This window comes from Doryrhamphus excisus, chromosome 13 (genome assembly GCF_030265055.1).
Source record: "Doryrhamphus excisus isolate RoL2022-K1 chromosome 13, RoL_Dexc_1.0, whole genome shotgun sequence".
Classification (NCBI taxonomy): Eukaryota; Metazoa; Chordata; class Actinopteri; order Syngnathiformes; family Syngnathidae; genus Doryrhamphus; species Doryrhamphus excisus.
Window position 1 is genome coordinate 11,683,791 of NC_080478.1, and position 27,462 is coordinate 11,711,252.

Genomic DNA, 27,462 nt, shown 5'->3' on the forward strand with positions numbered 1-27,462 from the left:
AAAACTGTCAAAAAGAATACTAAAGATACAGCAAATATGCCCACAACATCACACTTCATGCTGTGGAGTGATGAGAGATGACAACTTTTCCACAATTTAGGCACATGCACAGTCTCATAGACCTCTGTGGTTTTTCTTCCTTGCGTCAGTCATACTATGACTGCTGTCAACGGCAGAGGGGGGAGATGCATATTGTGCAATATACTGGTTTTACATACATACAGAATATGTGGTTTTCAAGTCAGATTACTCACAATTTTTAAATTAATTTATGACTATTCATCCTGTGAAACAATATCTGAAATATGAAAATGTTTACTGTATTACATTAACAGGAAGATAAATGACAGGGTATGGTTATACACGGCAAGTGTCTTCCATCGTAGCAGAGCATTTGAATAAAACTTTAACGGTGTTATTATAAGCAAGGAGGGGTTTAATTTAAAGACACTACGTAATTTAAGATGAATTCACATGTTTTCAGTATATTTATAGGAAATTCTACTTCTACATTAACAGTTACACAATGCCCTTGAATGTGTCATCATGTGGACAGGGTATCGTTTGTGTGTGTTGTATACAACATGTGAGTTTAGTGATTGTTGTGTTTGTGACATACAATGACATACAAGGGACATACATGCATAATACAGATGTTTTTTGTGGTGTTTGGAGGATTTTATATAGTATATATATATATATAAACACAAATGTTGCCTGCTGGTCTGAATACATTGTTATTCTTATATTCTGTTATTTTTACAATCTCAGATTTCATCTGCTATTGTGTCCTCAGAGCACTCAGCCGTGAACTCTACATGGACTAAAGACACGGACCAGCGTTGAAATACCAGCAAAAAGCATGTATAAATTACTAATATGTAAGAGAAAATGCATCGGAAGCGCTGTCTCTCTGCCTCTGCTCCACTTTCCCTCAATGTGTGTGGCAGAGTGCTCTATAGATGCATACACAGATGCATGTAGACACCAGGGCCCCGTTTCACGAAGCAGGTTTAGTGAAAACTCGGAGTATGTTAACCCTGAAATGAGGGAAACTCTGAGTTTTCCGTTTCAAAAAGGGAGGTAAGTCAAACCAGAGACAGAGGAGTAACTCCAGCCTGTTTCACAGAGAGAGATAACTTAACCTCGGTGTCAGTTACTATGGCAACAGACTCTGTGAACATAACCTGGTCGGGACCAGGTTTTCTTCAATGAACCTCGAGTTTCTTTCTGTCTCCGGTGTGATTCATTCATTGTCGCGCGTGTTTAAAGCCAGTTTGGTCGTTTTTCATAATCACTATCACCAACAGCAGTAAAATAAACAGAAAGACAAAAAAAAATTTATTTGGTCTTCTTTATTTCCTACAAATAAGAAAAAAAATGGTTTCTTACTTTTTAATTGTTACAATCATCAACACAATTCACCTATGACCATGCACCCACCTCTAACTTGTGTTTTAATAATTCAATTTCCAGATCCGTTTTAGTTATCTGGCGGTCCAGCAGCACCATTTCTTTTTCTGTTTTTTGTACTGTTTTTAATAAATGCACTTTGTAGATTTCTTTTAGTGGTAGCTGGGAACACATAAGGATGACATTATACAGTTGCACATGAATTCCACTGAATTAACCTCTGGAATTTACTGAATACGTATCTCACTGTGTCAATCTGTGCTGTGGAGGTTGAGGGACCCTCTTCCTGCTGCCCAGCCATGCTCTGCTAAAATGGATAAGAATCCGTTAATACTTCAGTGTAGGCTAAAAGTCACTATAATCCACAAAAGCATGTAAAGACATGTGAATGGAGAGGAAATCAGTAACATCAAGATTTTACCTCCGTAGGCCTCTCAGGCTCCCTCTCAGACGCCACAGAGAAGGCAGCAGACATTGTGGTCCCATCATCTTCATCATCCTGTTTAGAGTGTTGTGTTTCACTATGCTATACTTTAAATATGGCATCATCTCTGGACTATTGGCTACTTACAGTTAAAGTGGCACATGGATCCACTAGACCAGGGGTCAGCAACCCGCGGCTCCAGAGCCGCATGTGGCTCTCCAGCCTCTTTGTTGCGGCTCCCTTTGCAATGCTTGAATATTTTTTAGCACCCGTGTGGTGAAAATGCACGTCTTTGTTATGAGTTTACAAAAATCCAACTTTGTGTGAGACCATGAATGCATCCTGACTGAGTTCTGACTGGTGACTGAATGAGCAGACAGGATGCTATCCAGTTCTCTCTGACAGGTTAACATGAAGGGAAATGAGTAATACTTTGAGTTATTTGAGTTATTAATTATTATTAATGAGTTATTTGACGATTCTAAAAAATAAATTAGAGCTCATTTAAAAACAAAGTTTATCTCCAGTACTAGCAAGAGTACTCCAACTCGTCTTTTTTTTTCCCTCCAATGTTGTTTTAAACATACAACGTTTTGCGGCTCCAGGCTATTTTTCTTTAGTGGGCAAGTGGGTGAAATGGCTCTTTTCATAGTAAAGGTTGCCGACCCCTGCACTAGACCAAGTACGCCTTCAGAATCTGTTGAGAAAAAAGAAAAACACATGAAAGGGAAATTAACATTGAACTATAGGCCCAAAAGAAGTTTGAGGCCTAGGCCTATTGCATCTTATCAAGGCTGGTGGCTCCTGTGTAATCATGTCCGAGGATGAGGTTCCTCCAGGGATCCCCTCTGCGACTGGCCTCCCGACAGTCTGACTCATGGCCAGCTCCTCTGCCTCGGTCAGACGTGGTGGGGGTGGTCCTCCGCCAGTTTTGCGGGCAGATGCCCGCTTTCTGTTGGCTGAGTAGAAGTTAGATGTTGCTTTTCATATGTCTGATTTAACTGTATACAGGCGAGGACATTTATGTGTGTGAAAACAATATTATGTTGGAGATAATGCACACTGAAACAGCTGCTGAATGATATTTAGTGGTAAACATGATTAAAAAGAGGCACCCTGACTGTTATGCTGAGGGCTTACCTGTTTGAACAATGTTTTTATATTTCATCTTCAGCTGCTTCCACGTTCTTTTTTCGCCGGTGGGATTACATCTAAGTGACATAAATTGTAGCTGTAACACCATTCTACTTGTTTGCATCTGTAGCCTAATATTATTGTGATTACATAAATGTATATAATAAATTTAAACTTACGCATTGACTCGAGCAGTAATCTTCTCCCACGCCGACTCGCGTTCTTTCGCTGCTGCAGCCGTGTTGCTTTTCTTTTTAAAAACGCTTTCAATGTTGCTTTTCTTTTTAAAAACGCTTTCAATGTTGCTTTTCTTTTTAAAAACGCTTTCAAATTTGCCGTATGACCGCATTAATATATCCAGTTCCAGAGGACTGAAATACGACGATCTTTTCTTCTCACTCGTTGCCATGGTGAATCGAGGGAACGGGGCTCCATTGATCAGGGCTTTTTAAAGTCGTGGTGCATGCGCTTAACTCAGAGTGAACAAACTCTGTGTTGATTGAACCAATTGAAATCACCTGTTCTGAAACCCGTAAGTCAGAGTTTCCTGTCTCAGAGTAGATCAACTCAGAGTTCAGGGTTAGACTCCAGAGTTGGTTGAACCTGCTTCTTGAAACGGGGCCCAGGAACTACACCTAGAAAATACAAAAAAAAAAGAAAAACAAAAAAAAACAGTCTTTTGTTTGTTTGCTTGGGAAAAAAAGTTTCTCCATCATTCACTTCACCAACCATGAAATCAGTTGATGCAATGAATTCATCAGCCAGATGCTGTTTTAACTGCCTTTTGTCTGTTGATGAGGAGACAGTGTCAAACACAGAACATTCAAGAGCCAAAACACATATTCACAATGTTGTGAAACGAGCTTATGCAGTATTAGCTTTTGATGACACCAGATGATGGCGACAATGTATGACAATGACATTTTTCTACTGATAAGACTTTTCAATGTCATCTAATTGATCTGCTATACAGAACCGCAACAAGACTGAAATCTATATAGGTCACATAAAGCGCAGACATAATGGCACCCTGATGGGTTACAGTGACAAACCAGATGATGATATTTTTAATTTCATAATTTCATAATGATCATAATACTAATTGCATAAAACATTTGCTTTACAATATAAATAACCTGAACAATATTGCTCCCTGAGAAAACACATTTCCACATATGAATATGAAATCTAGCGTTATCTTGTCATAACTAGGGGCATCACGATGCACTCGATGCTCACGAGACAAGATGATACACAAGATACACAATGTTTGACCATTACATTTGAGTAAACTACGACTGGACAAACAGATGTCTTGGGGACAGTTAAAAATTGCACACATTTGTATCTTGCACTTTTGGATCTTAAGGAGTAAACAAAAATGAGTATATTATGTTTTAGGTCTAAAACGTCACATATTTTCTGGATAATCCTCAGAATCTTTTAAGAAGTTTAAAACGACTGTCTCACTGTGTCCAACCTGCGAGACGCTTTGCTTATGCAGCTCAACAATCCGACCACATCCAAAGTCAGAAAGCTTTTTTGCTATTGGCATAAAGAGATTATGACAGGGTCAGTATCTGACAGAATATGACATAGAATCCACATTTTCACAAAGATTTTACCTTTTAAAGATTGTGGTTTTAGGCCTTTCAACAGCTGATGTCTGCCTATTTCATTTTAATTGTTCTTTACAATAAATTGCTTACTCAATTTATTTTGGTCTCACTCCTTTTTGCATTTTGATGAAGAGCTGTCAAGAAACACAATTTACTATCACAATTAATGCACTAAATGCTATAAATAAGAAAACAAATCAACAAACATATCCTGCCATGCAACTAGGGTTGCATGCCAGGGAGAAGTAGTGCATTTTTAGTCCGGACTGTTTCAAGGACTCGCAGAGTTGTTCTTTTTAACTAATGAGAAATAAATTATTTCAGCTTTGCTGTCTCCCAAATGATTAAAGTAATTAAAGCCATCGGTGAAGCGCAGTGATTAATTTAACATCCAGTTTTTATTTTGAGATCCAACTTATTTTTGAGTGACTGACAAAACTAGTTATTAAATACCATCACTGATCATCATACTGTGCATTTGTGAGTAAGAGATACATTTCATGACAGAATTGCTGACAAGAAAAAAGTCAATACAGGAATATGAGAGGCAGGCTGATGAGAAGAAGGTGTATTCCCTGTGGGCGGGGTGAATAAAGTTCTATGCATCACAAAGATCTCCAAGATCACTCAAATATTGTTTTATTGGAAAACTGCACTTTTTATAATTAGTTTCCATCATCTACAATCCTTATGTTTGACATGGTGATTCCTATCTTTCCCTTTTCTGTGCATTCAAAATAGAGAAAAGATGCATTTATTGGAACTAATTGGTATTGGATTCACCTAGTTCCACTATAAGCCCCATTTTCTATACATGTTTTGACCTTGGAATAACAGGTACATTGGTGATAACATGGTATACTTGTAGTGCTGAGCCGGGTACTAGTTTTAGATGAGTAAAGGTAATGCATTTTTGCAGAGTAAGAGTATGAAACGAGGGCAGCCACCTGACAACTGACTCCAACAATGATGAGAGGGAACCCGGCATGTTTGATTGCGAAATTGCCCAGCTGTTCAATTCAGATACAGAAGACGAGGACTTTGATGGATTTGTGGGAGAAGATTAATTTAAAAAAAGTGAGTGTATTGTTAAATAGTACAATAAAGTTAGACTAAACTCACTGTTTAGCTTCCATGTAGCGGTAGGGGTTGGTACATACAGTAATTGATCCCGGAACTATTAAAGTTGAGGGTGTGGCAGAAGGAAGAACCATTTGGTTGCATTTTTCAAGCTCTCCTTTTGTTGAGCAAGAAAATAAAGTTTGCCCCTGCATCCGACACTCGGCTTCAGACTCCCGTTTTCGGCGCTTCAACCGTATGTTTTAGCATGCACCTTATAATACGGTGCACCTCGTGTATGTCTTCAGTACAGAAATAGACCCCGTAGTTGATATATTGATTGAAATAATCAGGGGCGCCTTGTGGTGCGGAAAATACGGTACTTTTTGGGCATTATGCAGAAGCACCAGAACATTGGAAATGCCACTGATATCCCTTCAATGTCTACACTTGTAAAGGCAAACAAACCAGAGGATGACTGATGACCTGTCCAAGAAATCATACTTTTAGCTTGGAGCTTCTTCTGCTTATGTGACTTGAGACTGTGCCATGGAATATTCACATTATCGAGAGCGGGAAAATTCAATTTCTCAATTATCCAGGTAATTTTTATGCATGGGTTTTGCACACATACCTGTTACTGTTGGGCATAATGGCATTATCTCATTCATCTTCCCAACCAGCTGGGTGACACAGAGGAAAATGGAGTCACACTGGGGGTGAAAGCTATAACATACTAAGACTCAACATCACATCTGCTCCCTCCGCTCTATTTACTGAGCAATGCTGTATTTACACAGAAATCCTGCTGTGGTTCAGTCATCCTGCTGATATCCATTGTGCTGAGTGTCCTCTTTGGGAATTTGATGTTCATGTTGAATATGGTTCTACTTTGTTTCCTCTCTGATCATTGTTTTTTTGTTGAAGTTCTACTTGGCGTTGGTTTGGCGGCTAGCAGTAGAATTAGTAATAGCACACCTGCCAAGATGTATGCAGTTTTGAGCCTTGAATACACTTGTATGCTTTGGTTTATGCTTTACGTTTTAGTTTCTATGTTCAAACAGCGCCATGACGCTAGAGCATCACAACGCGTTAAGTCTCTGTGTGTAGCATGCCTTGAAAATACATTCATTCATTCATTCATTTTCTACTGTTTTTTCCTCACGAGGGTCGCGGGGGGTGCTGGATCCTATCCCAGCTGTCTTTGGGCGAGAGGCGGGGTACACCATGGACTGGTCACCAGCCAATCACAGGGCGCATATAGACAAACAACCATTCACACTCACATGGACACTCCTATGGACAATTTGGAGTCGCCAATTAACCTAGCATGTTTTTGGAATGTGGGAGGAAACCGGAGTACCCGGAGAAAACCCACGCATGCACGGGGAGGACATGCAAACTCCACAAATAGATGGCCGAGGGTGTAATTGAACCCTGGTCTCCTAGCTGTGAGGTCTGCACGCTAACCATTCGACCGCCGTGCTGCCCCCTTGAAAATACAAAAAAAAAAAAAAATTATGTGGCAAAGCTGACCATTAAGGCAATGATTAGTCAGTTTGTAAGACATTATTTCCTTTGTGTATACAAATTGCTCTATGGCCATACAGCCCAGCTCCACAGATGACTTCACCTGGGTGAACCTGGGATCACAATGTCACATGCTCAACCCTGATGAAGTCATATTAAAGCAGGCGTGTCCATGCATCCATAAAACTGCAAAACAATCCTGACAAATATTGAAAAAACACTGCACTCTGAAGGAGTGGTTAGCATGTTGGCCACACAGTCAGGAGATCGGGAAGACCTGTGTTTGATTATCCACTTGGGCGTCTCTGTATAATCGCTGATTGTCATTGCGCAACTACCGGAAATTCCACTTCCTCTTCTTCTCCACTTTGTAAATGAGAATTAGAATCATTGCCCGAGATGACAATGATTGAGGCTGGTTAGCGTCCATCATTGCGTACTTACCATTTAGGGAGTCTTCAGTACACAGAATGACTAACTGCAATAACTCAACCTGAATTATTTAGACCGTTGGTTGCTGTGTGATGCAGCTTCAAGTGACAGAAAGTCTGCTGTGATATCTGACTCGAGTGTCTACACTAGAAATTCATCTGTGACAGCTAATCATAACTTGCCACCTGTGCTTGGCTTATCGACAAGTAATTATATGGTTGTCTCAAGCACTTGGATGTAACGTACGTATGGCTAAATATACGTCACATACATATGAACCACGTTGAAAGTATAAAATGTATAGGTAATGACCACTGGTGAATGATAATGTGAGATGATTGACAGAAGAAAGAAGAAACAAGAATTAATGAGAATGTGAATCGTGGAAGTGGGAGGATAGACTGGATTGGAATTTGCCAAAAAGCACACTGACAAGCTACAAAGCTTCTAGAATAAAATTTGGAGCTTTTTTGGCAAGTCACATCAGCTCAACAGCATGTTTACATGCGCAAAAATGAAGGATGCAGAGAAAAGAAAACCATATATTGTGAATTGAGAGTCGCTTATGTTGCAGTTTTGCTGCATCAGATGCAGGGCGTCTTTAATCTGTGCAGGGAACAAGGACATCTCACGACTACCAAGGAATTCTGGAGCCAGATGTTTTTTGTCAGAAAGCTTGGTCTCAGTCACAGGTCATGGGTCCTCCCACCAAACAGGAACGCCAGAACCACTCAAGAATGGGTAAGAGCAAAACATTGGAGGATTCTGAAGTGGCCTTCTATGAGCTCTGATTTAAATCCAATTGAACATCTCTTGAAACTCCTCAAACATGAGTTTTGTCATGAAGAGTTGACCAGAATATCTGCTGACAAGTGTTGGAGTCTCAGTGAGAGTACAGGAAGTGCTCAATTAAGGGTTTAACCATTTTTGTTCACTTGAATCACAATTCAAGTGTTAGATTTTCATTTGTTAGTTCTTAACAAATTTATATATTTTATCACTTTTGTCTGTTTTGACCAATTTTGATCATGTGTGCCGTGCAAGTGTCAGCTTTGTGATTTGTTCTGGTGATCAGGTCAGGGTGTAAAGACTCCTCTTGCACCAAATCAAAAGGAATGGGCCCCACCTCCAACGAAAGATACATGTTACAGATGATATATGCAGTATATTTACAAGCTAAGTAAATCTGTTTTACTTTTGCAATTAATTAATAAAGGATGTTGCAAGTTGTCTGCTTGCCCTGTAATTGTTATAATCTGCCCTTGATTACAACCCCTCTGCACAGTATAAGTGGCTCAGATAATAAATGGGTGGGTAGCTGCCGGATCCTTTCTGGTAACCTAGGCATTGACTTTCTCACAAATGCAAGCTACAGTTGTTATAGTTGGTATATAACATATATATACTGTTTGCATTTGCAAACATTTGCAGTCATACCATTTTGATTAGTCTTTTTTTTCTTTAAATATTTTTTCTATCCTCTATCATTGACCCAAAGACAATTTATCTACCTTCCGTAGTCTCTCACAACACTTGGTTCATGAGATTATACTTATTTTGTGCTGGGGTAAGCACCTTCCCAGGCAGATTATGAATTAGGGCCTTATAATGGGCTCTGGCAAGGAGATGCATGTACTAGTGATGTGTAATAAGGACAGTGCTGAGGTGAGTCAGCAGCAACTGGCCTGATTATAGCAGCTGGACCTCGGAAAGAAACACCTTGACTCACCCCTAGTAAAATGACAATGAACATGCAAGGACACCCAGGCAACACTTCTAACTTGGGAGATGCACCAAGTTCCTACACAATGTATGCTACACGTGTAATTCAAGGCATATTGAATACCATTAAGACACCACAGTAAGAACACAGAAAATCATTAAGAATTTATTAACATTTCATATAATTTTTCTTAGCAAAATGTTTTCACACATAAATCTTGTTCTTTTTTTCCCTTCAGTTTTAGGTGGCAATCATGACTGTGCCAAGTCACGCACAAAATTGTATTCTTAGTTAGCAGCGTGAACAGGGATGTTACAAGAGGACACAAGAAGAACTAGCAAGGTAAATGGTCCATTCACAAAATACATTTTTTTCTTTTATCAACACTGGTGTCACATCTGGGAAATACTGCAGTTGTAGTTTGTCTTTTTTAGAGATTTTAATCATTTAACCAAACACCAAAGATGTAATGCGACCCGGGGTGACCAATTCAGAAGTATGACCAGCGATTAGGGGAAAACAGACCACCTTTGTGAATCAATAAATGTTTTTTTTTGTTTTGTTTTGTTTTTTCACAATGAGGGTTGATTGATACTTTAGGAACAAGAAGTTTCCCACTTGTCTTGTGCAGTTTCATGGAAAATCCCATTTCACTGAGCCAGCTAAAAATGACCAAGTTAGTACACCACAGTAAAGCACCTTCACTGTTTGCTTGCAATGGAAATAAAAACACCACCAAACAAGTTCCCCAGTTTTACATTCTCACCCAGTTATTGTACAAAATATGCCAATATACAGAATGCTACACCTAGGGATGAAAACTATAAAAACATATAAACACCCCACATAATCAGTTGCAGCAAAGACCCACAGGATATTGAGAAAGGCATCAAAGTGGGGACAGGATATTTCAGGCTGTAATTCGACTAATTCAGTTATTGTCATCCACAAAAGAAAAAGAATGACAGTTAAAGAGCTCATTGGATGAATCAACCTGATACATAAACCAGTAAAGTTTTGTGTGCTTTTCTGTTTCTTGTTCTCATCATATGTAAGGTTTGTTACTTTGCTCCATTTAATAAACAGAGAAGGCATGACAAGCATATGGAATAATTGTTATACCTCTTCCGTGCATTGCTAAAGTAAACCAAAGATAGATTACATAGCAGAACAAATGATTTGATGGACTTGGTGTAAAAACTAGTATGAAACTTGCTGTATTTAGTTTTTTTGTTGTATTTTTTTTAGATCAAACTGTCAAAAAAATAAGTGCTTGGATTTATTTCTCATACTAGCCCGATATACTCACCTGGGATTATGACAATTGAACATGAGATGTCACAGTCTGAACAAAAAATGCTTTTGAGTCGTTTGGTGCTACATATTTTTAAATTGTGTGAAAACAATTTTTCTTGTTGAGTTGAGCTATTTATGACCTTTGTATATGACTATAGACTTATTGAATTTTTCTGTGAAAAATACAATACCCAAGGTAGAAATCAAGGTAAGCTTGATGTTCCCACGTCTTTCTGATACACTGAGAACAAAGTCACGTGGTAATTGGTATTAAAAGCTGTGATATGATGTGATATCAAACGGTTTTATGAAGGACACATTTTTTTTTTATACTTCAAATCTGATGGATAACCACGTTGGTAAACTGCACACTGTTGCTCAATGATTTCCCCCAAATAATAAATAGTAAAAATGATAGAAAACCTAGATGAAAGTAAAATGTAACAAGTTTGAAATTTCCCTATAGTGATCCTGTAGTTCTTCAATCAACTGTGGCAGTAGTCCCATTTCACGCAGTGGGTCACACAAAAGTACATCCCATTCACCATAGCTGAAGCAAATCCACTTGGCATTCAAGCCATTTGATAAAGACCCAGTAATCCACTCGGAATTTTTTCATCTCCTTTTTTCCCTTTTTGATATTCTCAAGTGCCGAGTTGAAGAGGAGATATTCCAGGCCATTTCTGCATTATCCAAGACTCAAGAAAGGTGAGCTATTTTTGATCTGCAGTCGTAGACTGTCTGAGTTGAATGTTTTGTCAAACAGTGTACACGTTTGAAATGAATGAAAAACCCCAAAATTGGTCCCCTGTGGAATCCTCCGCTCTTTCAAACTCATGTTTCCTTAGTTCTTGATTTAAATGAATTGTTTGGCAAAGTACAATTTGTTCAACTGTACTTAAACTGTGCTCTCCATTACCCACTCAGATCCTTCAAAACTAGGCTTATCATCCTCATTGTCATCGTACTGTAGTAGCATGCCATTAACAGACAAACTGCGTTTAGTCCAGATGTTACTGATCCTGCGAGGGTGGGTGCCGCGACACTGTGTGGCCCCCACATGACCCATGTCAAAGGAATGGCTCCTTTTGGGTTTACCCTCTTGGGGTAGCCCCAGCAGACGGCCCAACATGGTGGTGGACTCCGCCCTTCCAAGTAGAGGTTCTTTGTCAGACAGGGGTGCTACAGCTCCTGTAATCATAGCACTGGAAGCAGTAGAGGGACTAGGGACCCCTTGCCGGTCTCTTGATACACCTCGCAGCTCCATTGCAGTGAAGGCTCCTAAAAGGTGGTCCAGGTTTGGCTGTGGTTTTGAAATGTGCCTATGCCTACGGAACTTGCTGCTGGGCAGGGTGCTGCATTCCGCTCCCTGCATGCTGTAGCAGTCACCAGCCCTTCTTCCTGTTTGACTTTCCAATGAGTTAGAAGAGGATGAAGATGAGGAGATACTGCTTTGGAGGGATCCACATTTGAACTCCACCATTTCCTCACGCATGACCACCACAGCCGATTTGACTTGTGGTGGTGCTCCATTGAATCTGTTCATACCACCATTGGTCTGCGAGTAGGTATTACTCACAGAGGGTAATTTTATAGTCTGGATGCCACTGGTCACTTTATAGCGGACCATGAGGATGATTATGAACACCAGTAGAGTGGCCACGATGATACCGCCAATCACCAGGATCATGGTGCCACCCAAGAAACCACTGTGAAGAGACTGGCATTGGGTATAGTCATCAGTGGTCATAAACTGGACACAGCCTACAATGTTGGTGGCGGTAAGAGTAGTGGCGCTGTCATCCCAGATAGCCAAGACGCACAGATCATACTGCATCCCCGGCACAAGATTGGTGACTACAAAGGCTCTATTTGTCATAGGAATCATCCTGTGAACACACAAAGGTAAAATGACAGTGTTAAAAACTGTATAATACTGTAGTTCATGTGGCTGTAATAATTCCTAGTTCATATTCCATTGATAATATATGAAAATAGCCTTTGGGACAATTGTTTGATTGTAATATTCCTTGGATAATATTGTTCTTAAACGTCTATTGAATACTTTTTGTAACTAAATAAACAAATGTAGCCAAATGAACTAACTAATGTTTGCGCTTTTAAAGTAGGATGCTATATAAAATTAAATGTCAATCAGGACACGTTTGGGCTATTGGACTTTGGTTGTCTCAAACAGTAGCAAAAGAGTTACAGTAAAATTCTTGCTCCTTGTGTCATGATGAAACCCATTTATTTTGCGTCAAGCTATAAATAGGCAATGCTCCTGTTATCTACCTCTATTCTTACCTTTGAACCTTCTGGATTCCCTCCGCCACACACACACACACACACAAGCACACACACAACATTGCTGCTACAGTCTATTATTCACCCTTAATTGCCTTTTTCCCTAATGAGGAAGACACTACATTTCCTCATGCATGAGGGAACTCATGCAATCGTTTTCCTCCCCCACAAGCCTGTGATTGATATTTAATATTATCATTGCTCTACTGTGGACATTGCCTTGACAAAATGTATGACCAACTAAGGGGTTACCTTGCCTCTCCGTGCATTCATATATATATTTTGATGATGAATTATATTATTAAAAGACATATCAGAAAGGCAAACCATATTTTAACATTGTATTTTTACATTTACAGTGAGGGAGTATTAATTAGTATGCTCATAAATAGCATCATAATGGTATGTTTGTAACTAGCTTTGGGCATTTATTCAGAATTCAATATAATTTAAAAGGTGCAAACATATTGTCCAGTCTGATTTTACAATTGATATTAAAGACTGTTGCTTTCATGTATTCCATTTATTTCAGGCTATTGACAATATGGAGAAGCATGTTGTGAACTATATGTACAACATGTACATATATTTACTTAGTTGACATAAACACTATGTTTAGCGTTCCTCTGTGTGTTATTCCATGGGGCGACTCTTTCAATGTTTACGTGCACTCAGACTTATGAGCCCAAGGGGATACTGAATTTCGAGAAACAAAGTAATACAAAGTATATGGCAAAAACACTGGGGAACATCCTGGAGCACTGACACACAGTGTGTTTCTAAAAATTACATCTTAGGATGTATAAAAATTGATCTCTTCTATTTTCAAGCTCAATTATCGTTTTCTGGATGTTATTGCTTTTCCTGTCTCATTTGTCATGGGAAATGTATTTCACATAGCTGAGAATTTCCCAGCTGCAGTCCCCAAGCTTTAATGGACTTGAGTAGCAAGTGGAATGTATTATTTCGGAAGTCGCTAATCCTGTATTTGATTTTTAATTAATGGTTCAGGGCGAAGAAAAAAATACTTGACATTGTGGAAAAGAGGAGAAAATCTGAAGAATAATTAAACAAGAGTGTATGTTGATTTTCAAGTGAAACCTTGAGAAATTGACTGTCTCAAGTACCAATCCGACAAATAATTAAACAGAGACTCAAAATGATTTAGTTCCAGGGTTAAGAGAGCTTGAAGCTCAAGTCATTCGCTGCTTGGATATGATATCATTGTGTTGCTAATTCTTACCTGTAAATGAGTACTTCATCCTGAGAGCAATTGTACTGGAGCTGATACATTTTGACCTTTGGAGTTGATTTGCTCACAGTCCATTTTATCAGGGCTGACACAGCAGACACTTCTGAGACAGATACCACATTGTCGGGCAGAGTTTTAGGCTCCCCCTTACTGATCTTGGTAGAGCTAGTTATGTCTGAAAGACCAGACTTGGACTGCGTGGTACGGTTTGTCCCATTAGTCAGGTGAGGGAGCTGAATAATTGATAGTTCTATTGAGGCTGTTGATTCCCCAGCAGCATTTGCAGCTATGCAAGTAAAGGTTCCATAATCCTTGGATGTTGTGATTGTAATATCCAGGGTGCCGTTTTCATATATAGTCGCTCGAGAAGAATTGCTGATCAATCGGTCATCTGGTGCAACCCAGTGTACGGTTGGCATTGGATCGCCTACTGCTTTGCAGCGTAGACTAGCAGTTTGACCTTCAAGCACAAGAAGCTTGTGTGTATGTTGTGTGATGAGCGGAGGCTCGCAAACAAATTCCTCTTCTCGGACCGACCAAAAGTAGCGGCCCTTTAAAGTTGTAGGAGAAGCGCAGGTTTCCATGTCATCCTCTCGTTCAAGCCTTCGAAGCCAAAGTACCTCACAGTTGCAGTGCAATGGGTTTCCACCAAAGCTTAGAGACAGTGGAGGGATGTATGGAGTGGTCATGCCTATGCTGCTTTGAGAACGTGCAAAGATAGGGTCCGGTGGGAGCTTCTGCAGGCGGTTGGAAGTAAGATCCAAACGAGCTAGTTTTTCCAGATCTGTAAAAGTCCCCTCGGCAATGAATGCGATAAGGTTATGGTCCAAACTCATTTGATGGAGGTTGACCATCTTGCGGATGGCGTCCCAAGGCACACTGCGAAGGTTGTTATATGACAAATCCAAATCTTCCAGTGTCAGCATCAGGTCATCAAAGGCGACTTTGGATATGCGACTCAGTTGATTGTTGTTGAGGATCAGGTGCTGTAGGTTGATCAGACCCCTCAGGTCATCCGGCCCCAAATCGGTCAAGCGGTTACTGTCAAGGTGAAGGGATCTCAGTGTCTCCAGGTCAATGAAGGAAAAGGGTTGGATGGCGCCGATGGTGTTGCGGGACAAGGTGAGGTCCACCAGACCTGTCATGTTAGCAAAGTCCTGAGTGGTGATCTTGAGGATAAAGTTGCCACCCAATCGTAGCTCCACAGTGTGACGATCGATGTCCGGTGGGACAAAGAGTAGGCCTTTGGAGGGGCAAAGGGTCCCCAGAGACTCCGAGAGGTTCTGGCAGACACAGTATTTGGGACATGCATGGACCATTGTAAACACAATTCCCAGAAGCAGGAGACTGATGACCACTTTGTCCATGTTAGTTTATACAAAGGGGACCTGCAGAAATGAAACAAAACAATGGCTTAATTAAAATGTTATAGTAATCGTGGATGCAGTACAGGTATTTCTGATTCTGTTTAGTTCAATTTGTATAAATAATCACAAAAAAAGAAACACTTGCTCGCTATCTAAAAATACCTACAAATTTGGTTGTGGTTGTGCATGTCGAAACAGTGATTCATCTATCAAGCTTTTTAGACCCTGAAGACAAACGTGTTGTGGTTTTGGTGAACTGGTCCGATTATCACCTTTAAAGTTGTTTTTTTTTTCAAATTAATAAGATCCATTCAGAGATTTGCATGCACTCTAAAAATTAGCATTGCAAAGGAGGTGTGGTAATCACACAAGGGTACTCTGAATGAAGCTCAATTCACAGAAGCTACTTTCAATAATGCATATGCTTAGAGGATATTTTTGAAGCTATAATGATGATGGATGCCTTGGAAATAGAAGATTCACTGACATGATGTTTTCTGTCATACCTGGGGATGCATTTATCAATGTCTTATTTTCTAAGCATACTTGTAATCATAATTGTGCTCTTCACAGTAGGGGAAGGTGATGGGCCATTGACACTGATCTCCAATCAGTGTAAAAGTAATATTTTGTTGGCTTTTTGGAAGAGATGTATTCAGTTAGAGTAGGTTTGAGTTGGAGTAAGACCTTATGGAAGGAATTAATGCTAACCAAGGTACACAAAAAAAAAAATGCATATTTTATTTGGATCCTTTGCAAATTCCAAGTGTTCATCTGACCTAAATTCAGCAGATCTTAAGATAATCCTCATCAGGGCTTTCAGCACCTGGTGTCAGAATTTGTGTTGTTGCTCTGCTGCCGCTTGTCTGCTCTATGTTGTGGTGCACGCTGTTCCTGCAGACCTTCTTAAGCAGAGAAGTCACAACTAGTCAGCGCTAGATTGTCCTAGTACTCACCTGTTCCATGATAGCTGCCTGTTCTCACATTGTTATTGCTCCTTTGTAATCTGCCTGTATCTACCTTATTCCGCAATGGTCTTTGTTTGGTGAGTCCGCTAAGATTAGTACCTGATGGGTTTACAGCAGCATGTTCATTTCCATTTGTTGGCACTACTTATATTGTTCATTTATTACAGCATTGCTTTTTATTTATCCTTAATTTATCATTAAAGTAGTTTTGTTATACTTTTTTGGACTGACTTGGAAAACAATATTTTTGGTTCTGACATGGGATCTTGGGATCTACGCCCGGTCGAGCCGTAGCATGACTGTGCTAGACCGTCAGGACTCTTTTAACAAACGGGATGAACCCAAGATAAAAACTGCTGATAAAAAAAATCACTACAAATGTAACTGTTTTTTTGTTTAAATTTCTTGTTTTCTTTAATCTTGGTATTTGTCAGTAGATTGGGCATCTGTGTGTGGAGTTTATGTGTTCAACCTGTAAGTGAGTGAGTTTTCCTGCCACATTCCAAGGAACCTGGATGTTAGGCTAATTGGATTACCAATTAATTGTCCATAGGTGTGAATGTGAGTATAGAAAATGGATGGATGATATCTTGCTATTCAGAAAAGGATGACATTTAGGTATGCAACAACAAAGGGATTGAAAAAAGCAAAACTGACGACTAGTAGAACTGACCTTTCTGGAATAGATTGTTTTTTTTTTTCCTCACAAGAGAACAGGAAACATACATGATGTTTAAGGCCCACATGAATTTACTAGTGGCCTTTTCTGAGGCTGAAGCGCCATCTGACATGGTCAAAACAGGCTTCAAAAACATCAACCGGCACATGCAGCCTTGGAGACAAGATATGAAGAGCTATTTTCCACTTTTAGATGTGCAATATGTTATCGCAAAAGAAGAAAAAGCATTACTGGAAGATCATAGCATTTAAAGAAGCCAGTACTGATATTTTCTAATTAGATTGTAGTAAATCATCCATGAAAGCAAGAAGTATACAAAATTTGTAATATCAAGTTAAAAAAAAATCTTGTCAAAATTTCGTCATTATCCGTATTCGTGTTTAAAGAAAATGTTCATTATGTATTCAGTCTTGATGCTCTGTGATTGGCCAGTCACACACAGCGAATGCCTCGGTAACATGCATGGACTGGCCACAACAGTGGGTTACACTTGCACAGTCGCACAAGAGTGGCACCAAGCATTCTGCATGTATGGCTGACATGAGTGTGCCTCTCTCAATACATTGCAGTAGGGACCTTGCAATTAACCTTGTTTCATAACGGACATTGTGCATTTTGCAAGACAGTGGGCGCGATTGTGCATCAGTCACTCTGTTTTCCTCATCTGCTTGCTCTTTGGCTGGTTTGGCTGGTGATGTAAAGTCAGTTGTAAAACTGCTTGTATGACTGAAAAATACAGTCAACAGACAGATTATTTACCATGTTTGCATGAATCAGCAACTTCACGCACATCATTAAGAAAATTATTAAATTATAAATAATTACGTCTCAATGGGCTGCATGGCTGACGAGTGGTTAGCGTGCAGGCCTCACAGCTAGGAGACCTGAGTTCAATTCCACACTTCCACACTCTGTGTGGAGTGTGCATGTTCTCCCGGTGCATGTGTGGGTTTTCTCTTGGGACTCCGGTTTCCCCCCACATTCCAAAAACATGCTAGGTTATGGACCTAAATTGTCCATAGGTATGAATGTGAGTGTGAATGGTTGTTTGTCTATATGTGCCCTGTGATTGGCTGGCGACCAGTCCAGGGTGTACCCCGCCCCTCGCCCGAAGACAGCTGGGATAGGCTCCAGCACCCCTGCGACCCTCGTGAGGATAAGCGATAGAAAATGAATGAATGAATGAATGAATAAAGTCTCAATGATCACTTACACACATACACACACACAGTACACATATATAGCTGAATAGTAAACAATACATATAGCAACTTCTGATTAAGAGATTTAAGCCCCACTCATCAAAAAACATTAAACCACACCCAGTTCTGGTTTATGCTCCACTCTTCTCGAGTACAGATACGGACACAGATACTTTAGATGGGTGCACAGATACAGATGGAGATAGAGATAGTGGTGTACTCGCTCATCCCTAGTGCCAATATCCATTCAACTGTGTTCTTGAAAGGTAGCAACACCTGACCTATTTTTTAAGAGAATTTTCAGATTGTCAGATGAACAGTGTGCCAAGTGTATTGTTGAAGTAATACAAAACTGGAAAGCCACATTGCCATCTGTTCATCTGTTACACAGAAAGTGCACTATATATAGAGTTTTCCATGTGGGAGATGAAGTTGTTATTGAGAGCGACAGCCATATGATCAGCCCAAAGGTTCAAATGGAAAATATTATTCTGATCTCTTTTGTGATTTTTTCCCCCCCCCTCTTTTATCAACTTCAAGTTTGAATCGGCTATCACATCAGTGGAGTGAAATACACACCTGCTATCGCTTAATGATTGTATGAGCACTGACTGAAGTGACCTAGCCAACATCTTTAATCTCTTCTGCAGCTCAGCTTTGATAACACGTCACAGGGCAACAGTTTTTCGAAAACCGTTGGTGCAATGTGACCGGATTGACCTCGCCAACATCTTTAATCTCTACTTCTGCAGCTCAGCTTGTCACAGGGCAACTGCTTTTTGTAACTGTTGTTGCAATGTACCGTCGTTGCTTTATACGTCTGTATTGATAGGCCAAATATAATCTCTTAAAAAAGGTTGGCCCGTTTTGGTACATAACAGTGGTGTTTAACCTAATTTCTTTTTGTTCAACATTTAACAGAGATGACTGTTAATCTGTTGACTAGATGGTGATCAGTGAATTTCCGCAATGTAAGATCCATAATAATAAATTGAATATTTTCACAGTTAAGAACATCAAAAGCCTGTTTACGACCTTCAGATTATATCCCCTGCCACTCAAATTTCATGGCTTCATTTTATAAATGTTTTTCCCAAATAGAATAATTCATAGGGTTGACAGCCAGTGACATTTACTTATTATGTTTGGGTCTAGAACCAATCAACTACAGCTGATTATTTTGTTATGGTATATCACCATTTTGATGGTTATATGTATGATTATTATTTATTCTGTTTGTAAAAAAATCACCATTATGTCACTACTGTGTATGGTTAGATTACCTTACATTTGATTAGATTACCTTACAGTGGGAGAGTTCCTTGTTGCTCCATTTTTATGTCCAGTTTGTGGACAGGACCTCCTGTGATGGCTCATTGTCTCATATTGTCTCATCAAAATAACATTACTGACACATAGCGACCAGTGCAGAATACTGCATATTACAACATGTCTTTAAATGTGTCTTCTGAATACCTTATATTTGTAGTTCATTTAGCCATTTTTGAGGGAAGTCGTTTGAGGGTAGAGCTGCTTCCAATATCTGTATCGGTGATGAAGTGCTGATCTATATATGTAGATATAAATGTTTGTATGAAGCTAATGTTGAGCATCGTATGAAACCACTCCTCGCCAATTGGTCCCCTCACACTAAATGCAGGATGCACAGGGTCCAAAAGTGTCTCAAACTGATGCAGCTTGAGGCCACCGGTTAAAAATGGCCATTACCTAATTAACCGTTATTTGATTAGTCAGTGTGTTTTTATTGTTTTCCTTCATCTGCTTTTGGCCTTTACCCATTAAAGCTCCAAAATTAATTAATTTCTAGTAATTGTTTGTAACTCTCTTTGAGTTGTCCCTCCAAACCAATGTCTGGGATGCTCAGACTTTGTATGAAACGGATAAGAAAAAGTGAAAGAAAGGAGATAAAGAGACAAATTTAAGGTTAATGGAAAAATAAGAAGTCACACTGTGATATTATAAATTACAGCCCCATGTGATATGAGCCAAATTTGTATTCTGTAGCAAATGTACCAGTGGAAGTGAACAGAATCTATCATCTACTAAAACAGCAGCAGGTTGAGTAATTGTCAGAGATACTGAGGACTATGCCAACAGCATGATTATGACATGAATCTCACAGATGGACAAACAGACTGTGAGTGGAGTTTAATTTTCTGTTCAACTACTTTTATGATCTTGGTTTCTTAACTGTTTGATGGCTGTATGGGAAGGAGTATGTTGTAATTCCAGGTGAACTACCACCAACTATCCATCTCTATAATTTATATGGACTGCAATAAGGCATGGAACAGGATCACAAAATCTGAGGTCTGTTATACTGATTCACCAGTACACACCTCATTTTTTAATGCTCAAATGCTGTCAAGGTCTGTTACTGTCACCACTCTCATCAGCTAATTTTAAATTAGTATTTAAAGAGCTCATGACACCATATTTTATGTTAATTTCGTAATTTTTGCTCTACAAAATAACAGTGAAAGGCATATAGCCTGTGTTAAATGCGTGCTCCAATGTTGACATATTTACCCCTTTTGCGCCATTCAAAATCAAACACACCGGAGGAAGTGATGTTGTATCCATGTCCATTACGGATAATGCGTTTTTGACGGATATGAGTACATTTCGTCATTATTCGTATTCATGTATAAAGACATGCTCAATATGATGCAGTATGCACGTTGCAAACTTAAAATTGTTTCGCAGGTGGTTTTGAATATGAGCCCCACCCATTTCCAGTTCAACCACACCCATTTTTGGTTTGTGCCCCTCCCACTCGGATACAGATAATTTATATGGGTGAACAGATACAGATTGTGGTGTAGTCGCTTATGCCTAGTAGTAAGCGTCACATTTCCAAAAGATGCAATTCACCACGACCAGTGGATAGACAAGTGCGATTGACACTGTCAGATTCTTTCTTGTTGTATTCGAGAACATGTATTTTGATACTGTGCCTCAGATAAAGGAAAGTGTATTAAGGGAGAGAGCTTCTACCATCAGCTGACCCGACCATCTTCTCTCATCCCAGACCGAGATATGTACATGAAAACACAATCACTGACACATTTGGCAATACAAAAAGTGGAAAGAAGAACTCAGAAGAACTTCGACCATGGAAAAGCATAGCAAGGTGACAGGAAGTACATTTAGATTTTTGTTCCTACTAGATATATTCGACAAATCTTAGAATAATATTATGGATTTTCATGTCAAATTTCAATCTTAGCTAAACAAAGACAACCGATTACTCGTTTTGTATCTTGGGTTTGTGATTTTTGGAATCGATTTTTTAATAGTCTTAATCATTTTGACTTGACCAGTTTACAATTGTGGTGAAAAGTAAATGTGAATGTACATTTTTTATATGTAGGCAGCTCTGGGATGAAAGGTAAACAAATATTTTTTGCTGTTGCACTAGTTCCTTTAGCAAAAAAAAACAAAACATCAAATTATAACAGCAGCAAATAAGAAATTTGCATGGTTCTGGAGAGTATCTCATACAGTTGGATTCACAGCATCTGATAAAATAATTTGTTATGCTAGTAGCAATAAATACAAATGCATATTGTCTTTTTACAATAGGAACAAACAAACACAACAATGAAGTTCATTTTGCATTCAACGCAGGACTTCTACAGCTGCTACTTTTATTCACATTGTGCCGTCAAGTGTGAAAGCCTAAATTGCATTTAGATTCTCGAGCATGCTGAAGTAATTCGATGAACCTATACACACTTTACTTTATGAGATAATCTTAACATCAAGCTGAGATGTGTTATTTTTATGTGAACTTTTGCCCTCCATTTCTACACTTGAAATAGTTTCTAGCCATGATTATTTAGGCATTGATGTGGTGCTGAATCTTTTAGATTAGGTTTCTAGCAAGAGGAGGTTGCTTGCACGTTGCACAGAAACAAGGATGTGTTTCCTCCACATGAAAAGAAAGAGGTAGGGCTGATCAAAAACCGTGGTTGAAAAACGACAATTACAATGTGTTGTTCGGTTTTGGTCCTCATTACACCAATGTCATTGAGATAGTTCATGCATGCTCCTCTGCAGTTCAGAATCTTTGTATTATACTGTATATCCATCTATCTATCTATTTTCTATGTCGATAATCCTCATTAGGGTCACGGGTTTATGCTGGAGTCATAAAAAAACAACAACAAAGTTTGTTAATACATTGTGGAGCGTTCAAGTCCCTTAAGAAATAGAGGCAGATTCCTCTTTATATGCAATAATTATAATAATACTATCTCATATAACAAAACAAACAAACAGGCCATTAATATAGACATCTCTCGAAACTGTTGTGCAAACAAAACACCTGCACCACACAAACTTTGTGGGTATCAAAATAACGCTCACACACTAACATTCATGCATAACCGCATCTTAAACAAAGCATGCTTGGTAAAACTTGTGGTAAGTACTGAGGTTCCTGAAGATTAAAGTGTGAAGATATTTCCCATTACAGAAAATCTGTCTCGTGCGAAGTAGTTGAGTTGATTTGAGTTAAAAGATTTCCGCAATTTGGGTCACAAGCTTATCATTATGGGTGATGGTGGGCCAAACCAATTGACCACTGTTTGAGATAGACTGTAATATGAGCAATGCAGCAACTTAGCGCTTACATATGACAACTGTTTTAACTAGAAGGCACACACGGGTGCTGCATTAACTTTGTGATCTGTCAGTTTTACTTAAAGGGCCTTTAAACACAGAAAAATTGTCTTCTCGAACACCCCCGATATGAAATAATTCTTTCAGAAGGAATACAGCACCAGCTCACTCACCCTCTTATCAGCGACTGCCTACAACACCATCCCACACAGCGCCTGAAGGTGCAACGCAGCACACAGTCATGCATTGGGGAGGAGGCAAGGCAAATAGACCGGGATACAGCACACTTGAGAGAATGGGAGGGTAAAAAGACCGGAAAAACGAAAGGTACAGCTTGTGAACATCCAGAAGGTAAAATGTATCACCCTGCAGAGGAAGGTCGATTAGAGCAGAGGGAGGCCGAGTGAACGTGGCTTAGTAGCTTCTGGACAATTGTCTTCTTTTTCCTCCAAAACCATGCCTGAGAGGCTACAAATGAACAAAAGTAGAGCCAACTTCAGATTCACTTTCTGACAGAATGTGATTTTTTACAGCCAAAAGCAGGGAAAAAATGGGTACATGTTGCTTTCCCATGTCATCTTTGTGGCAACGGTGAAGATGATGCAAATCACTTGTGAGTAACAAGCTTCATCCATCACCTTTGTTGCAGTGCCAATATACAGCTCAGGCCCAGCGGCAAAGCCACTCATGTGCACATTGTATGCGAAAGCCTAGAGGCGGTCTTTCAGTGTGGGTGGAAGCCTTCATAATTTTACACGTGGAAGGCAGAAAACCTTTTTCTGTAGTGAAACCGACTGTCTGATCATGCCATATGTGATTAGGTTTTGACAGGCTGCTGAAAGTATGTGGTTGACAGAGCCCAAACTCAATTTTGTTTCTCTCTGTCATGTGTTCTGCTTTAGGACAGCTACTTGCGTTGACATTCAGACATACACACATTTGACAGATGCACCAGCATGCACACATGGTTTTTGGCAACCACTCAATTCCTTAACTTAACTTTTTTTTTTATTTCAAGATGTCAGTGAAAGCTCATTGCCAGCAACAGTGGTTTTCCAGACATCAGTGAGCTTGCGGTGTGTGTGTGTGTGTGTGTGTGTGTGTGAACATAACATTGAGTTTGAGGGAGACTGGTAGGGACATGAACATACAAGCTACCGTCAAGAGCGGCTGTAATCTTTGGATATGGACTCTTGAGTCTGACTTGGGTGCTGTGAGATTGGGCAAATAGCAAAAAATGTGAAAAAATGGTTGAGTCAGCATTGAACATGAATTCGTAAAAATAATTATCAATCCATGTTTGTCATAAATGCAGCCATGACATCTGCAAACTACAACCACGATAATACACATAATGTAAAATTAATTAGTTCTAAATCAAATCTGAGTGCCTCACTCAACAGTTGCAGAGAATACGAGACAAATGGAAGAAACTGCTTTTTTTTACACCATGGTAACTTTGTAAGACAATATACTGTAATACTACACTTTACTGCCCCATGAGAATAACAGAAACACGCTGTCCAGGCCCGTTACATAGAACATTGTAGTGTAGTGTTTGTCGCACAAGTTTTAAGAGTTTCTCAACATTGGTCATCTGTCAGCTAAACAAGCGTAGATGCAACTATTAATCCACATGTCCACCATTATCTAATAGATATATAATATCTAATTATACGGCATTTTAACGTGAAATAATGTTATCTGCAAGTGTTAACTCCCATGTCTATCATTGCTTCAGTCTTCCATGCAGGATTTATTCATTTCATTTCCATTAAGTGTATGGTTCTTGCAATGGCATTTTATTAGTTATTGCCAAATTGTGTTGCATGGACGCTTTTCTTATGCTTAAAGATCCACAAATTTTTGCCATCAGATGAACAATACTGTAATAATAAGCAACTTGGTTCATTATGTGCTGCGATGATATCGCTCACACTCCACAATGTTCTCGATGATTACATTTCTTCCTAAACGTAATGATCAGGATTATTACAAAATTATTTAAAATAAAGCTTATGGTTTCATTTTTGATTTAGTATACAAAATATCATGATGAGTCTTACAAATGGTTAAAGAATGCTTGCTGAATGAATCTGCAGTCAGAATGACTGCACTGAAAAAAGTCAAATCAGGAGGGTTCATTGATTGAAACCTAACAATTAGGTGCAGTGTGTCAGGAGGACTGTTTGTGTCGTCTGAGTGGTGGGACTGGAGGCTCCTGAAGTTCATTTATTGATCCTCATTGGCTGCTCACGGCTTTCTTTGACAAGGTTAGATTCTCAAAAGGACGTTGCTAAAGCACCATACTTTAAGCACTCAATTTCAACAACCCCTAAAGTAAAACTATAATGCTCAGACCACTATTCTTTGTATCCTGCCTTTTTTCTTTCTACTCCATAGCAATAATAGTCTCCTTCTTTTCTACTCAAGCCAGTAAAAGCCAATACAGCAATCCCTTGTTTGTTTAATTAGTTCCAGACTGGACCGTGATATGTGAATTTGGAAAAAAATCCTAATTTTATTGGAAAATAAGCCATAGCTGCTGCCAATAAAAGTGGGTAAAATGTGTTGTTAAGTAGGAGGTTATGATATCAATGTAATGTGCTTGGCCTTGTAAATGTTGTTTTTTGAAAGCAGAATGCAGGACACTTTCAAATAAAATTGAGGGCAGTGTAGCATCCAAACTTTACTTTACTAATTAAAAAATAATGATAATGGCATACTGACTTGTTAGAGCTTATTATGGTGGTCCTTGGTATATTTTTGCGGCTGCTCAGAGATAAAAAAAAGAGGTTCAGGATTTTATATTGAACACCCCCCCAAAAAAAAATCTTTAGAAGATTTGTTTAAAAGAACCCAAAATGCATATTAATTACACTCAAGCTCCATATTTACGACATTCACACTTGCTTTGAAGGCTACTTACAGCCTTATTTATTAAATAAAATAATTGTTAAAATAATGTTAACAAGCCACATATTTAATTGAATTGAACAAACCTGGAGATCAGTAACAGTATCAGCAAAGCAAAAGGCCCTCATAATAACCTGCTTACCATCATAAAGATGAAAACTAGAATGGTCCAGGCACATAACAAGAACATCCCGCATGGTCCAATACCGATACCAGAATTTTAAACTCTGAGGACAAAATAAATGAATGCACATACGTACATACATTTTTATAGACAACATATACATTATTCATCCATATTCACTTATCAGGTTGGGTCCGCAGCTAATTAATTGCAATAAACAAGGGATTACTTTATTGGATTATATTAACAGTGACTCAGTGCTGCAGTCACACAACCATTCAAAGTGACCAAAGTAACCTGACATATTTTACACATTTATTACATGTATCTGTGTCCAGAAATAGCCGTCTTTGAAATAAAAAAATAAAAACAACCTGTCAGTAGCTTACTTCCACACAATGACACACTGCATCCTAAAACTATGAGAAGGCAGTTTGTGATGTTCTCTTCAGGCTGCGCTGTTCAGGCCACATTGACAAATAACCCCCTGCCAGATGCTACGATAAGATGGAGAAGATCTCTGCCTACCTTAGTAGCAAAGGTCATAAATAGGTGAGGTTCTCTCCAATGACGGATGAAATGCAAATGTGTTCATTGTAAATGAATTTAATGTGTTTATGCACACAACACGATTGAATGATGTTGTCTGAATTTCTAAAAAATATTTTGCTTTTACGTAAATAATATAACACACTTATGCCGAACTTATTGACAAAATAAAAATGTTGGTGCATATCCAACAAAACTAAAACCATAGTCATCGATACTGTTCACCAAAGAAAACCAGGGGAGAGTGCACCTGATGTCTATATCATGATGGTTTATATTTTCTCTTGGTTGAGGTCCATTCCGCAGGAGACTTTCTGTATGTCGTTGAATATTATTGTTTCATCTTTGGTGAGCCATGAAAATACATGAAATTGCATGATATATGACAGTCCATCTCAACAGTGTATGAAAAATAAATTAGATTTTCTTTTACTATTTCCAGATTAGGTGCCATCAGCACCTACTTTCTTTTTTCAGCCCACATTTCTTGTCCATGTATGTGGAAGCTAAGCTGCAAACGCTGTGATTGTTTCACACCTATAGGCAATATAGACTCTACAAATAATGTAGTGTGCATCTTTTTGAACTGTGGGAAGAAACCAGAGTAAAAAATACGTGGGCATGTGGGGAAACATGAAAACCGAGAGGGAGAGAGAGGAGAGAATACATTTGCAAAAGTCACTATCTTTACTGTTAGTGCTGATGGTGTAATGGAACATGCTGTTCTCTATGAAGACTGAAGGGCTTGAATTTTGTCCCTGTCCACCCCTATATGTACTGGATCGTTATGCAATATCAAGTACCCAAACAACGTACTTTAT

General features: G+C 39.1%; 1 protein-coding gene across 3 annotated transcripts in view; it reads right to left on the reverse strand.

Annotated features, from left to right (window-relative positions):
* Positions 1-9,472: 9,472 nt before the first annotated feature.
* LOC131140021 (leucine-rich repeat and fibronectin type-III domain-containing protein 2) overlaps positions 9,473-27,462 on the reverse strand; it is a 99,829-nt gene continuing 81,839 nt past the window's right edge. For all 3 annotated transcript variants that reach the window (XM_058090069.1, XM_058090067.1, XM_058090068.1), the window contains 2 exons: positions 14,181-15,577; positions 9,473-12,519 (listed from right to left, as the gene is read on the reverse strand). In XM_058090069.1, the coding sequence (XP_057946052.1) occupies positions 11,529-12,519; positions 14,181-15,556 (2,367 nt within the window). In that variant the 5' untranslated portion in view covers positions 15,557-15,577 and the 3' untranslated portion in view covers positions 9,473-11,528. The remainder of the gene's footprint in view (positions 12,520-14,180; positions 15,578-27,462) is intronic.